At 42.9% G+C, this 15,721-nt stretch overlaps 1 protein-coding gene across 5 annotated transcripts in view; it reads left to right on the top strand.

Annotated features, from left to right (window-relative positions):
• The window catches only part of LOC144782056 (galectin-4-like), a 141,243-nt gene that overhangs the window by 79,230 nt on the left and 46,292 nt on the right, over positions 1-15,721 (top strand). For 2 of the 5 annotated variants that reach the window (XM_078661199.1, XM_078661196.1), the window contains exons 5-7: positions 4,834-4,875; positions 8,081-8,122; positions 8,624-8,665. In XM_078661199.1, the coding sequence (XP_078517325.1) occupies positions 4,834-4,875; positions 8,081-8,122; positions 8,624-8,665 (126 nt within the window). Of the gene's footprint in view, positions 1-4,833; positions 4,876-8,080; positions 8,123-8,623; positions 8,666-14,105; positions 14,148-15,721 lie in introns of all 5 variants that reach the window. The other 3 variants (XM_078661195.1, XM_078661197.1, XM_078661198.1) reach the window with 3 other exon arrangements.

The raw sequence follows: 15,721 nt of genomic DNA on the forward strand, positions 1-15,721 counted from the left end.
AGCTGTATGGGTGCCTGAGTGTCTATGTGGGTTGGGGGGGGCTGTAACTCCCTGCATGGATGTGTGAGGGAGTGATTCAGTGGATGTATGGGTTCATGAGTGTGTCTGCAAGAGGTTCTATGGGTCTGTGAGTGTGCGTATGGATGTGTTGGAGAGTGAATGGATGTCTCAGTGGTATATGTGTGAGTAACTACATATGTGAAAAGCAGTATATGTGAGTGTTGGAGTATGTAACTGACTATATGTGAGAGTGAGTGATTGTGAGAGTGGCTGAATGGATGAGTGTATGCTTATGTCAGTGATTGTATAAGAGAGTAAGTATGTGTTAGTATCTGTACGAAAATGTTAGGTGGTGTGTATAACTGTATTGGTGAGTAAATGGCACTGTGATTGAGTCTTTGGGTGACTGACTAGGTGTGTGAGTAACTATGGGTGAGTGGTGGTGTGTGAGTATCTGTATAGGTGTATGAGTGCATATATCAGTGGCTGTATTGGTCAGTGACTGCGTGTATGAGTGGCTGTATGGGTGAGTGTGTGGATGTGTGTAGACCTATGAATCAGTGAGTGAGTATGTACTAACTGGTATTGGTGTGTTTATGGTTTCAAGAAAGGTAGTCTGTATTTTAGAGTGGGTATATGTATATTAGGGTGTGAGGAGGTGCATCAGATAATAAGTTAATGATGTCATCAGTGATGACATTTGAGATGTCATGAGTGATGTCATCAGTGATGTCACTGACCATGTCATGAGTTATGTAATATGTGATGTCATCAGGAGTGCATTGCAGGGGCACGAGTTATAGTTAGCTCAACTAACTATAATGGCTGAATTTCTCTGGTTTCGTACAAGTAAAATGTCCAAATAACCATAACGTCCCTGAAACCTGTGGTTTTTTCAGTGGAAAAAAAATATATATATACGTTTTCAAGGTACACAAATGTAGAATCAAGAATAGGCCACAAAGCAGTTTCCACCCTAATTGGCTTAAGAAGTTATGCTGGAAAACCTGGCATCTGATAACTTTCTCCATTCGCAATTCGCCAGACAAAAAACAAGTGAGATGTGAAAGAGGAGAATTGCTTGGTAGGAGGCATAGATCTGGAATTTAGTTTGGAAAACCCCTTTCCTCCATGTAATGCCTCATTCTAAGCAAGAAAATTTGAGCTAGGTAGTGAATACCCCACCTGTTGAATACCACAGCCTTCAGTATTGGTATTGAGTGGGTGCAGTATTACATCACAAAAGAATGCTTGGCTCATGATGAGAACGTTGTGTTAAGACAGAGGTGTGCTGTTGCTCAGTCATGGTACCAATATTACTTATTGGCGCTCCACCGGAATATCTGGACTATTTGTACAACTCTTCCTGCTGGAACTTAATTAAACACAATTGACCTGATTCTTAACAACAGACAAAAATCTGCCTCCATAATATTCCAACCTCACATGGGTGCAGATTTCAGACTGCTTGGAATTCACAAAACATTTACAGGTTATGTCTGCAAACCTACACCAGCTGAATCTTTCCAAGTGCAAGCCTGAAAAGAGTTTTTGAATCCCTGTTGTGCAAGCGGAAATATACATGTATGTATTATCGCATTTTGGAAAAAATGTAACCTTTAAAAAGAAGAAGGTTCAAACATTCACCCTCAGTCAAGATATCTGGGTTAAATCCATTGTTCTTTTGCTACCACAGTTCAGACCCAGCCATAGGCAAATCAGTCTTGACCCTGCTCCTCATGGGAACAGTCCATCCCGAACTGGGAAGCCAGTTCCTCCCTGGGACAGAAACAAGCGTCCTGGGACCAGTTTCGGGGTGTCACCCCGCATCAGCCAGGATAGCTTGAATCCAGTGGCGCAGTAAGCCCGGGACCCACGTCTGGACATACCTGGTGCACTTAAGGCAAGAAAGCAAAATACACACAAATGAAGTATGGAATGCAGAACAAATCAATCATTTACACCCAGTCAAGAGATCTGGATTATTAAACCAATCGTTCTTTTGCTCATCTTATGTCATTAGGAAAACGTGCTGTTTGGTAAAAAAATATTTTTTATTGTCTGCAAAGCACATTGGGACTTGGGAAAATGATATGTCTATAGATCCTGGTCAGCAAGGCGCTCAGTAAATTTCTAAAAATCCTTTATCGAAAATTGTGTGATCCAACTCCTGCTACTGTAATAGTGATTTGATAAGTCCCTGAGCCTCGAAGATGTAGAGAGTACAAATCCTGCACATTTAGAGGGGTAGCATGGCTGCGTTCAGTAATCCTTAGTAGCATCCTCTTTTACAAAAAATCTTTTTATTGAAACTTTGCCATGATTAGCAGGACACATCAATTTCACATTTGGTACAAATATGTTCAACAGGCAATACACATTTCTCATGTAGGTACAGAAAATACTCCTTTCCTGTCGCCTTGAAATATTACTACTTATGGACATGGCATTTGACTTCCACTGGGTTCCGCTCCCCTCCCTCCCAGGGACGACTGTTCGGTAGGGCCTCTCTTCTCCCAGGGCATTGCTACGTTTTGTGTCTCCCACCTGCATGTCTTGAAGTTCAAGCCCGTAATACCGAATCCAAGGGCACCAGATCTTAAAGAATTTCCACAGACAACCTCTGATTCTGTATGTCAGCTGCTCCTCACCCATTTTTTTTTGTCAAATCTGTTTATTAGCATTTTAGATTTTCATGGTCCAGTACGAGCTTCAACCATTTCATCACAGCTATCTGGGCATGTCAGTTAAACATTCATATACATCAAATCATTACAAATCAGAGCCACGATGTTACAGTTATAGCGTCTCATAAGCAGAGGAGAATCTGCCAAAGCTGGCTAGAATGTGGCGTGCTTAAGCGGGCAAACTCCAGATTAGTCCATGACTGTCCACGCGTTGAGCCTTATATATTAGCAGAGTTTTGGGTGGACCCCCCAGTTTGGACTGGCATACAAAAATGACATTTATATAACAACTGTAAGTAAACTTAAACAACAGCGGCTAAACCACAGGCACATATTCATGCTGCTCTTCACCCATGTACATGACCATCCCAGTTTTCCAGTCTCTTAGGGTCGGAATCTGTGGCGCTCCCAATGTCTTGGCTATACCCCTTTGACCACTATCATGCCTAGATTACACAAGCTAAGACTGTCTGGGTAGGTCTATATCAGAAGGTTTACCTAGCAATACATAGTAAGCATCCATTGGTAACTGAGCCCCTAGAATGTCACTTAGTTCCCTCACTATTCTGGTCCAGTATCTTTGTATTCATGTGCACTCCCATAATGTGTGTATAAACGTACCTCTCTCTGTCAGGCAGTGAAGTCACATTGGAGACTCTGCCCTTCCCAGTTTGTGAAGCCTTAGTAGCATACTTAACTCCTAATTATCTCAAAGAAGTAATTCAACCAAGAATAACTACCTTGCTTGGCTTGTATCTGGCATGCACCTCCTCCTCTGACTGATCAAATAGAGTCTATCTCTGTCTTAAAATCCACTCCTGACTTTGCCTTCTCTACTGGAGAGCTCCTAGTGCACGCCTCCTCATCACCATAGCATAGAGTACATCCATTCTGGAGGGTTGTGCTGGATTTTAGTTGTGGTTTTATAACTTCAACCTGGTTATCGCCTGCTTCCGCTTAATTGTAATATGCACAGACAATTGGGCTGTTTTGTGACTATTTGCGCTTTGCCGTTCTTTTGCACATTGACATTGTGAATCACTGTTACAGATTCACATTTTAAGAATCTCATGAAAGATTCACATTTTTGCAATACCGTATTATTTGCTTACCTGTGCATTTTTACGGAATTCACATTTTCAGCCCCATAGTACATCGCCAGGTCTTTTTTGTAGCATTTGCAAAAGGGTCTGTGACTGGTTTGCAAATCTCTATTTGTTCATTAGGTCTTATATCCTTTGGGTAAAGAGGAGTTGAGTGTAAGACTAGGCTAGGTCTGCCACATAAATAAATTTTATGCATTATATATCAACAGTTACAGAAAATGCTATGTGATCATTATAGTTAACGTACATGAATGGGGCCAAGCGAGGGTAACTACAAATACAGTGAATCAGATATGTTCCCTTTCTCTCCTGTTTATTATACATTGACTCCTTAAAGGGGAATGTTACATGACGTGTTAAAGGCAATAACAATTTGTTAAAAAAAAAGTTATAGAAAATGTTTAGAGGTAGTCTGTTTCCTTCATTAACCAATCAGGAGCTTGTCATTTTGAAGTGGCAACCAGCCGATAAGGTATTTTCTTATGAGATTCTTAGAAGAGAAACTGCACCTTGATGAATTCCCATCAAGTTGTGTTCATTTGAGGCTTCTTGCTTTTCACCCACAGTACTATGCAGAGATTCAGAAGGACCTCAAACAGGAAACACATAGCCTAGGCTTTTGAACTATGTCTAATGGTACACAACCCAAAACCAGCTACATATACTTGTCCTCTAAGCCACATTTGGCTTGAATACAGTATGTGGGGATGTCAGTAAAAATCATAAAGAGAGACAAATATCATTGCCTTTTGTTAGGAGGGTACAACCAGGTGAAATAATGAATTTCCTTCACAATTATACAAAGTGTCCATCATTTGTCTCCCAAATCCCAAGCAAGAATATGATTTTGCTATAGGCGAGTGGGGTAGATGGGAAGGCAAAGGTATTTTCTGAGAGAATCCAGAAGAGCGGAGGGAGGTTGAGAAGGAAGGGAGTGCAGGTCACAAAATGGAGTAAGTATTCACAGGGGTGGCAGTTGAAGATCATAATTATGTGGACTGATGATGATTTGTTTAATTGTGTTTTTGCTTTTGTTTCAGGGAATGATGCCAGATCCTTCATATACTCCAGGAGTAATGCCCGTACGTACTAGCAAACACTTTTCAGGATGGTGGGAGGCAATCAAGCAATCACTAGCATTCAAGTAGCAACAGCAGACAGCAAACTCAAGATAGTTACAGCAAAAAACCAAGCAGCCACTTGCCTCTATTCTAACCATCCAACGCCCCCCACACCCTGCTGCCTGTCCATGCCTCTTGAGGATGCCTGTATTTCTCTGCTTTCCCTTGGGAGAGATCTAGAAATGCACCTAAACATTCAGTATTCTGACTCCAGGCATCAATTATCTGGGGAAAGCATTTGTTTCTGAGCCTTCCCATACTTATAGCAAACAGGGAGAGTAAGAACACCAGCATGTGGGTGCATGTGTGTAAAATGCTTTGACATGTACGCATGAGACTCTGAGGCATCAGCAAATGGCGAGCTTGAACATGTAGAACACTCGCATTGACAGATTCTCTCCATTAAGGCTAGGACAAAGCTATATGCAGCTAACAACAGAAGACGCAACAAACATATGCAAAGACAATAGCTCTCACCCAGTTGATCTGTTGTTTTTACATTCTTGGCTTTGTCAATGCTTTTTGCCAATTTGCTGATGCTGTGCAGCATGGAGAAAAAGCAAAATGCTTTTAACTATGCTGTGCACCACTGTGAAAAAAAATAAACAAACCATATAAATAAAAAAAGCTATAATGATGCGGCCCCAGTCATGAAGCTGGTGCGTACATGCATGGTAACATATGCTTTCCCATGTCATCAAGTGCGCATGCACCTGCGTCGTGATGTGGGTGCCATTTTCTTAGATTTTTTGTGGATGACGCATGGATCATTTCTGAGATTTTCTTTTTTTGTGCAAAAGCAGTTAATGCACTGGCAGCAAGTAATAGCTGCCATGTCCACCAAAAATTTAAAGAAAAGCTAATAGGTTGGCGGGGTGTTAAGGGCAACATGAAGCACCAGGTAGTGGGCACTAGGTAACATATATATATATATATATATATATATATATATATATATATATATATATATATATATATATATATATATGATCCAGAAGTCATGAGATGCTCAGGACACCCAGCCTTTCTGGTCGGGGCCTATTAGGGAGCATCAATCCCCAAAATATTTCCAAGGAGACAGATACTCCTTTGGAGACGTGAATACAGGCCCACCAGCCATTCGGCAGTGACAATCCTTTCATTTTGCTGTAGTGTCAGCATGACGCGTTTCGACTCATGGTAAATCAGTTGGTTTACATCAAATATTGACCCGGCAGGGTGTTAGGGCCAACATGGAGCAGCAGCAGGTGGTGGAAGCACCAGATAGTGGGCACTAGGTAATATATATACTATATATATATAGATGGATGGGGAGAGTGGAAAAGGAGCACACAAGTAAGGGATCAACACGGAGGGTGGGGGTTGAAGTAACTGAGAGAGGCAAAACACTGAACTAACAGTGATCAAAGTGGAGAATGTTTTTAAATGTGGAAACCACTAGTTCATTTAGAACGAAAATTAAGCCCCTAATTGGTACAGAAAAACAATGCCTAAAGTTTTTATTCAACGTTTACACAATATCCTCTCTGTACATAAAGAGACGAAAATATCAGACGGACCAAAAAGCAAAGGACACACAAGGCTTACTTGGTAGAACTTTAGGTGCAAAGCAGGGTGAACCATCCCTGCCAAAGATGGAGGTGAATGGAGAACAACAACAGTGACATGCTGTATACACGCGGAAAAAAAACTCTCAAGGTGCTAGACGACACTGATCTCTTTGTGGGAATGCATTTGTTGCCTCTCAAAATATTTAGAAGTATGACCTGGTGAATTCCAAAGGAACCATTCTTGTGATGCAACACTTTGCATTTGAGGCCAACCCATATAGACCTATCTAGAAGACATCTCCAGCAATAACTGACAATACAGCCAGTTACTGAATAGCTAAAAGCTGTCCACTTGGTGCTCTATAGAAGTGACCACATAGTCACATAAACACAGAGTCAAAAAGTAGTTATACCAAGGCAGAAAGACCCAAATAGAGGCCAGGCACCTGAATAGAGGCAGATGCCAGACAATAGCACAAAGGCAGCAACAGAGCAGGCAAAGACATCTGAGCTACATGAAGGCAATGTAGAAAAAGCCATATAGTGGCACAAGGTTGCCTACACATAAACAATGACAGTATCTACTGACAGGGCAGTAGCAGGGGGCTTGAACACCCAGGCAGCGCCAGGGCTAATCCAATCCTGCACCCTTTTCTGGCCTACTGCAAAATTATCCAGGCCCAATGGTCACCTTTTTTTATCCTGTTTTTACCAGGCCTTCAGAGCCTACTGGTTCAAGCGGCTGCCTACTTGCAGCGAAACAAGGTCAGCCATCCTATTCTTTTTCATTATGAAACAATCATTATTGACAATAATCTCTCAAAAAGCCCTGCATGGTCTGGCCCATCAAACCAGTGTCAAAAATACTAAACCACTAGAATGCCTAATTTCCTTTTGGGCAGGAGCACCTCTCAAAGGAACAGACACTTCACCCAGTGCAAGCCCTGCCATATGGATTCTGGGGGTAGGCAACACGTTCACTCATATATGGGATAAGTGGCCCCAAACTAGTGGTCCTCTCCCCCAAAAGCCTTACACAAGACTGAACCCACCACCAGACAGTTCAGTGCAGCGCGATCTCCATCCAGGGCAGACTATGTAACTGCCCAAATTCTCCATCTTCCGCCCACCATTATCCACAAGTGTGGAGTGATAAAGCAGCTGAAAACATGCAACAAAAGAGAAATTGCACAGATGCTGTGGCAGTGAAGATGCACAAAGGCTGTAGAAGATCAAGCACATGCAGACAGCAACAGAGGAGAAGCAAACAGGCAGAGAGATGCCAAAAGAGACACAGATAAGGTCGCACATAGACACTTACTGGGTAGCAAAAACAATGACAAAGCAGATCACACAGTTGTTGCCATACTAGATACATAGAGACAGAGACCAAACAAATGCAAGCAGGAAACCACACATGGAGATGGACAGAGGAATTACAGCACACAGTCTTTGAAACATAGCAGTTATGTTATTCTCTTGTAAAGAAATTATTGAAAACTTCTAGGTTATGAGGTGCATCTCATTGTGCAGCTTAAAGATCAGGTTGGTGTTATATACATAGACTTAAAGTACGTCTTGGCTTTTTTTTCACAATGGTGTTCTCTTTTTTCCAGGGTGGAATGGGCATGCCCGGATATCAGCCTGGAAATATGCCTGTAAGTAGTCTATTGCCTGTAAACATTCAGACCTCGATTTACTGAGCCTTTGTGTTTTTGTTGCATCGCGCAAGCAACGCAGGACAATGCAAAGGCTGATTTGGAATTCAAAAAGCCACGCAAGATCTGATTTGCGTGGCTTTTTAAAGAAATGTAACGCAACGTAGCTACTTGTGCTGGGTTACATTACATTTCGACTTGGGAGGTGTTCCACGGGTGGAGCATGGGCGTTCACAAGCAATTACCCATGGATTTTGGCACATTTACAGTTTTACTAACACTAGTAAACCTAGGAATGCATCAACATGCTCCACCTCCCCAGTGAATCGCTATTTTCTCTTTCCGTATGAGTTTCATTCTGAGTGATAGGAAAAGGCTGGCATAAATGACCTGCTGCTTCTGGATGGGCATTACTATCCTCCCACTCCTTCCACATACCATATACATAGACTTAAAGTACCTCTTGGCTTTTTTTTCACAATGGTGTTCTCTTTTTTCCAGGGTGGAATGGTAATGCCCGGATATCAGCCTGGAAATATGCCTGTAAGTAGTCTATTGCCTGTAAACATTCAGACCTTGATTTACTGAGCCTTTGTGTTTTTGTTGCATCACGCAAGGGCGCAGGGCAATGCAAGGGATGATTTGGAATTCAAAAAGCCATGCACGGTCTGATTTGCGTGGCTTTTTAAAGAAATGTAACGCAACGTAGCTACTTGTGCTGTGTTACATTACATTTCAACTTCGGAGTCATTCCACAGGTGGAGCACGGGCGTTTTCATGCATCCACCAATGGATTTTGGCACATTCACAGTTTTACTAACACTAGTAAACCTTGGAATGCATCAACATGCTCCACCTCCCCAGTGAATCGCTATTTTCTCTTTCCATATGAGTTTCATTCTGAGTGATAGGAAAAGGCTGGCATAAATGACCTGCTGCTTCTGGATGGGCATTACTGGCCTCCCACTCCTTCCACATACTTCTTGGAGACCGGGGAAGAAAGTGGCTAATGGGAGCACAAGTTGCAACCTCCTATGCCAGAACATGTTGGGTTTGCTTTTTAGTGCTTAACTAGTACCGGTGGCTGCCGATGGTGGCCACCAGCACTCAATAATCCAGGTCTAGTTTCTGCAACTCCAGATGACCAGTCTTGATTGTATTTGCTCTGTTCTCTGCCAGAAATGCAACGGCAATAGTCAATGTTCCAAACATTTTAGCCTCTCTGTTTGCTAAATGTTTCAACTTGGACATAGTTCTTTTTATAGCTAACTGTTGAAACTCCATGAAGTTAAAGCAAAAACGTGCCATTGTATTATATTGTCCGAAAGTGGGTATTTCAGTTACTCCTAACATCTTGACGTTACTGTGCTAATCTCAAAGGGGCAACTATCTACTTAGCAAAAGGGCCTCATTTATGGAAAGTGTAGCATCTCTGCGTTAAAACAGTGATGCAACACTTTTCAGTGTGCCCTCCTTGCGACACCATCGATGCGCTGTATTTACTGTACGGTGCTCCATGTCGCAAGGATTTACAGATTTCCTGACATAGCTGTAGGTAGAAAAGTGGTGCATTGCTAAGGGGTGTCTAAAAACAGAAGCAACTCCAGCAATGCGTCCTTTTACATGGGCAAATCCCATGTGAAAGGGTCTGCGTCAGTCTTACACCTGCTGTGAGGCAGGCATAACATTTTGGCACAGTAGCGTCCTAGAAGTGTTGCAGTGAAATCTCATAGATTTCACTGCAACACTTCTACTAGCCTTTTCTGTGGGGGGACGCCCACCCTTCATACATTATACCTGACGCAGGTATAATGTAGTGCAGGGCTTTACAAAGTGATTCATCTGCTTTGGTTCGTCACTTTGTAAATATAGCACAACGTGGCACATTTTTTACGCCACTGCAGCATCTCAAATGTGACTTAACGGCAGCGCAAAGGGCTCATAAATAAGCCCCTAAGCTCCATTCTGTTCCTTTAGTAAACTGGTGACATGTCACTTCTTCTAGAGCTGTCATAGTAAGGTGGGTTTCTCGTGAGATGCCAGCAGGTGGATTACAACTGATAGCTCCATAGGATCTTAAAAGCGGTAGCAGTATCTGCTGATGGAGACAATACCTAAAGGTGCCCTGTCCTCTAGTTAGAGGTAGGGGTGGTCCACAAATGAGTACCGTGAGGGCTAGACCTCTTTGAAAAGGCAGATTTTCAGGTTTCACTTGAAGGAAATCAGGTGATGTCTTAGGTCTGGACTCAGTGATTTCCGTAGGGGTGTGCCTAGAGTTCTAATTTTACATTCTCCATGAGATTTTTGTGTGCAGCTGTATTAAACAATCAATTCTACATTGCCTGACCTAAGAGCCTGACTGTGTTTTGTGTAAAGTAAGATAATATAGATATTTCAGGCATGAGCCCTCCAGAGGTCTGAAGGTGTACAAAGGAGCAGCACCTATCCAAAAAAACCTTGCCAGATAAGCCTCTCAGAGCAAATGAATGTAGCTTGTCATTTCTTTCTCTCCCCACTTTCCCCCAGCCCCAAAGATTCTGCATGTAGCTTAGCTTATTTTTAACAGTGGTTACAACCATTGCTTATTCTAACTGAACTGGTTCTATGAACAATGGATGTCATTGTTCCGGTTTTCCACCAGGAGGCAGTTGTGTTCTATGACCTGTTGTCACCTTGTACAGGTTAGCAGTTCACCACTATCCATTCCAACCACAGATGAGTGTGAGAAAATACCTACAGAGCAAGCACTAATCCTTATTCCTCTAGACAAGAGGGTACTGTGTCCTTTTGATACAAGGATGCACATGTGTTGGGTGTGGCACAAAGGTCAGGCCTTATACATGGTTGGTCACATTTCTGTATTAATCGTCCCCACCTAAAAATGTTTAGATCTGGAAAATTCTCTGCAGCTTGTCATGACATAGAAGGAACCAGCTCATGCAACATCATAGACTGTCTTACAGGATAAGTTGCAACCAGATGACACCTCATTAAGGACCTAAGGTATTAAGGTCTGGTCGATAAGCACTCCACTGCCTAGGAACCTGGCTTGAGTTTTGGACTGCAACTGATCTACCAACCAGTTGCAGCTCAAAAACAACAATTGCGGGGAGTTGCAATAACTCCTGCCTCTTTCAGTATGTATAAGGCAAGATTGGATCTGTGACTCTCTGTGAATGGTTGTAAATGGAGGGATTGAAGCCTGCGAGGGACAGCAGTCTTCCATCTTGCATTCATTGAATGCTGATATTTTGGTTTGAAAGCAGCTCCTGTGTCCTAAAGGCAAAGGAGCTGCTTTAAAAAACAAACAAAAAAAACTTGCCATTCTAAAGACACCAGAGGGAGCATGCAGTTTTCCCCTTGCTCACTGTCTCTTCCACCGATGCCACCAGCTGACATTTCTAAACCGGTGGAGGCCCATCTTGAATAGCTTTGACTTTTAAGTGGCTACCACCTGCTGTGACATATTGGTATTCCATTAATAACTTTCTGCTGCAGTTGAGGTCGCAAAGCATTGATAGATTTCGTAGTAACTCAGAAGGAGGAGGGATACGGTCCTTTCATGACCCTTCTTATTCCGAATTTTAGTCAGGCGCAAAAGGCATTAGGCAAATCACACCCTTTGCAACTGCAAAAAGACTTAGGGCATGATTACGACTTTGGGGGTGTGGGAGCGGGCTGCCCCACCACGCCACCACCCCCTCCCACACTGCCAAAGCCGCCTGCTTTCCCACAGTGGTGCCTATAAGAAAGGCACAATAATGGGAGTGTCAAGGCAGTTTCTGCACGGCATGGACTGTGCAGACCATGCCCTACAGGAAAGGAGATGCATGCACACGTGCCCCCCTGCATGTATCCCCATGCACAGGGGCGATAGGGGGCCCTGTGGGGCCCCCTTTGTTTCCCGACCGCCAGCATTTTCATGGCAGGCTCACTGCCATGAAAAAGCTGGCAGTGGGGAAACTCCTAATATGCTTGGCGGTGACACACTAGTAAGCATATTGCTTTCCTAGACCGCTGCGCCAAGCCAGGGATCGTGGACCCCTTGCGATTGCGGTGGTTCTCTGGAGGCCCGACCACATTACTTGTAATAGGGCGGTCGGACCGCTGGTGTGGCTGTCCCTGACTGCCACCGGACCTCCACCGCCACTTTGGCGGTCACAGGGACCGCTGAAGGCGTAATCAGCCCATTAGTAAATGAGGCGTTTCTTAAAAGCTTCTTCCATTTCAACCCAATAACTGACAGAGATGGGAGGACACCAGTGCTTAATTTGAGCAGGTGCTTTCAAGTGCTCAGCACCGGCACTTCTTTCATAGGGCCGGGGCTACGATTTGTGGTACTGCAGGTGGTGGTCTCAATATTAATTGCCCAATTTAAAATAAAAGAACCACATACCTTGCATGGTGACGGGCTGGTATGTTTTCACAGGCAGGCATACATCCCGTTCAGGCAGGCAGGATTGTGTATCATTAATGTATGCAACAAGGACCCCCTGAAAAATTGTTTATATAATTCCTAGGTCAGGGAAAATTCATAACTGGAAAATAGCAACCTAGGCAATTATTTCAAGGCTTGTCTAGATAGTACTAGCTAGGAGAACTAAAAAATCCAAAAAGTTTAGACCAAAATATTTATTGTCACAATCTATAGCTCATCACAAAATACATATTTTTATACAAACATACTTTTAAAAAATTGTATCAACATTCAATATCAAACAGATCAAAACATAATATCGTGGACACAATAACAGTAAAATAAAATAAAACAGTGGCAGAAAAGGTAAATTCGAAGCGCGTTTCGGCGACCAGCGCCTTCTTCAGGTGTAGCCACTAATGACCTGAATTAAAAGATGTAAAAGAAATCCATATATTACTAATATGCATTCTATCTGACATACTTATAGACATAGTTCACATTATTACACAAAGCAAATATAACCTGAAATGAGATTCTAATCACATGACAACAACAGGACTATTAGTATAACATTTCGGATTATTCATTTTCTCCTATTTCGTGGACAAGCAAGACTTTTATACATTTTCAGTCTATATAGATAGAGTACTTCAGTGCTCGGTATGACCAAGAATACTTACTTGTTAGAAACTAACAAGTGTCCAAAACACTCAAAGAATATAGGATGTTATCCAGTTCAATTTGATAACAAAGTAATCTATAAGGGATGGAATAAATTCCAGATTGTAAGACTGGTTCAAAGATGAGCAATCAGCCTATACAGACAATAGTAAATAGCAACCTCCATTATTACTTACTTCAAACTTATATCAATCAGGAACCACTACACATCGCGTAATGTAGTCTCAAAATCACGGATGTGTTGATCCTTACCAAGGTGAGTAGTCGATTCTAATCACTAAAGCAAAATAAAAATAGAAATAAAAATAAAGCTGGTTATTCTAGATGGATTGATATAGATTTATGGTTTAAACACAGGGTCACATTAGAATCGATCATTAAAAACAAATGCCTCATTTTGGAAAAGGGACTAAGTCCAAAATTATGGATTTTTGCTTAACAAACCGCACTCTAAAGCTGCATGACCACAGAAGGGTACATATGGAACGCGAAATTCAAACGAAGGGAAAATAAAGGACAAATCACCTCCCGAGTTTCCCAAGGAACATCAATCAATTCATTGATTCCTATCCCATCCATTGATGCAACAATCAAATCGTACCTGTTAATTAGAGCAGTGTCTGTAGATATGGTAACAATAGCCTTTCATGAATAAAGTAAAACTTGAAAAATGAGACAAAAACAAACAATAACATTATTTGCATCACAAAAGATACAATTTTGAGAGACAATGGGATATTCTTAGGGAATCCTAAAGGTTGAGAAAATGGGAGAGTGGCTAGCATAAGTGGGAGAAGAACTGATGGGGGTTGGCAGTGCATATACCTAAAAAGCAATATCACCTAAAAATGGTTTGCATCTCACACTGCTTTTTGTTTTCAGGGAATGATGCAAGACAATCAATACAATCCAGCAGACATGCCCGTAAGTAATGAGAAAAAATCTACAAGGAATACACACACACACATGGACTTGCACATGCTGGCATGCTCCTGCTTGCGCACAGACACAGACACACAAATACTGAGATACAGGCAGATTTGAGAAAGCAGCAGCAGTCAGTGACAGAATGGATGCACAAAGGCCCTGATGGGGCTACCTCAGGAAAGTAAATGTGACATCAAATCAGGCTGAACTGACATAAACTGTGGCAGCGCAACTGCATATGGGCAGTAACCATCAACCACTAACAACTAATTCCACACACTACTACAAAGACTCCACAATCTCGAAATCCGTGAAAATGAGCTATATGTGTTACTTCTTATCTCGCAGACACACAAAGTGTAGTCTACCTACCACCTTTCACATCACCTCCTCAAACAACACTGTGGCATTGCTCAGGGGTCCATCTTATCCTCTCTATTATTCAACATCTATCTGATCTGCTTACCAAATCTGATTAAATAATACAACCTCACTTGTTACAACTATGCAGATGACACCCAAAGCATTTTAAAAACAGATAGCCTTGAAGACCTCTACAATTCACAACTTGATGACTGACTTTGTACCATAAACACACAGATGGTGCATCTGACGGGTGGGGTTGGCACAGGCTGGCACACCCTCCTTCCTGACATAGGGTTTCCTGCCAGTCTTCCCGCTGGAGTGGAGGTCAAAACCGGTTGGGGCCAGTCGCTGAGTAAGTGGTCTGGAGAAGCTCACAAAGGCGGCAGGCCTTTGAAGCTTCCCCATGCCCATACTGGAGGAGGAGACCTAGCACATCGCCCAGGATGTGCATTGTTGCATTGTTGCATGCCCAGGAAAGCGGGGGGCTCTCCACCCAGACCAGACGTGGATTGTAGGTTAGGTTTTCAGGGGTCATCTCTAAGATGCCCTCTGGTGCATTTTACATTAAATCCCACACTGGCATCAGTGCGGGTTTAATGTGCTGAGAAGTTTGATATCAAACTTGTCAGTCTTCAGTGTAGCCATTATGGTGCTGTGGAGTTCGTAATGACAACCTCCCAGCACCATATACTTTTAATGGCATCACTGCACTTACAGTGCCCAGGAAGGACCCTGGGTACTGTATGGGCACAGGGCTCATGTACCTGTGCCCACACCACTGGCATAGGGCACCCAGCTAGGGGGTGGCTGATGTATGCCAGGGCAGTGGGTTTCGTGGGCATGGCACACAGGGATGTGTGCCATGTCGACTCTTTGTTTAGTCCTGCACTTAGACACTCAGCCTGCAAAGGCAGTGTGTGGGTGTCAAGGTAAAGTGGCCCTATGGGTGGCACAATAAGTGCTGCAGCCCTTAGGGTTCTTCTCTGGTCACCATGCCCTGGGTACCTAGGGTACCATTTACTAGGGGCTGACAGGTGGCCAGAGATGCCAATTGGGTTTTAGGTCCAACACAGTTTTAGGGAAGGAGCACAGGCAATAGGCACCTGGTTGGCAGGATCCCAGGGCACACTCAGTCAAAGCACATCAGCAGTTCAGCGAAAAGTGGGGGCATACCAATGCAAGAAAGATGGCACTTTCTCACAATA

This window comes from Lissotriton helveticus, chromosome 9 (assembly GCF_964261635.1).
Source record: "Lissotriton helveticus chromosome 9, aLisHel1.1, whole genome shotgun sequence".
Taxonomy (NCBI): domain Eukaryota; kingdom Metazoa; phylum Chordata; class Amphibia; order Caudata; family Salamandridae; genus Lissotriton; species Lissotriton helveticus.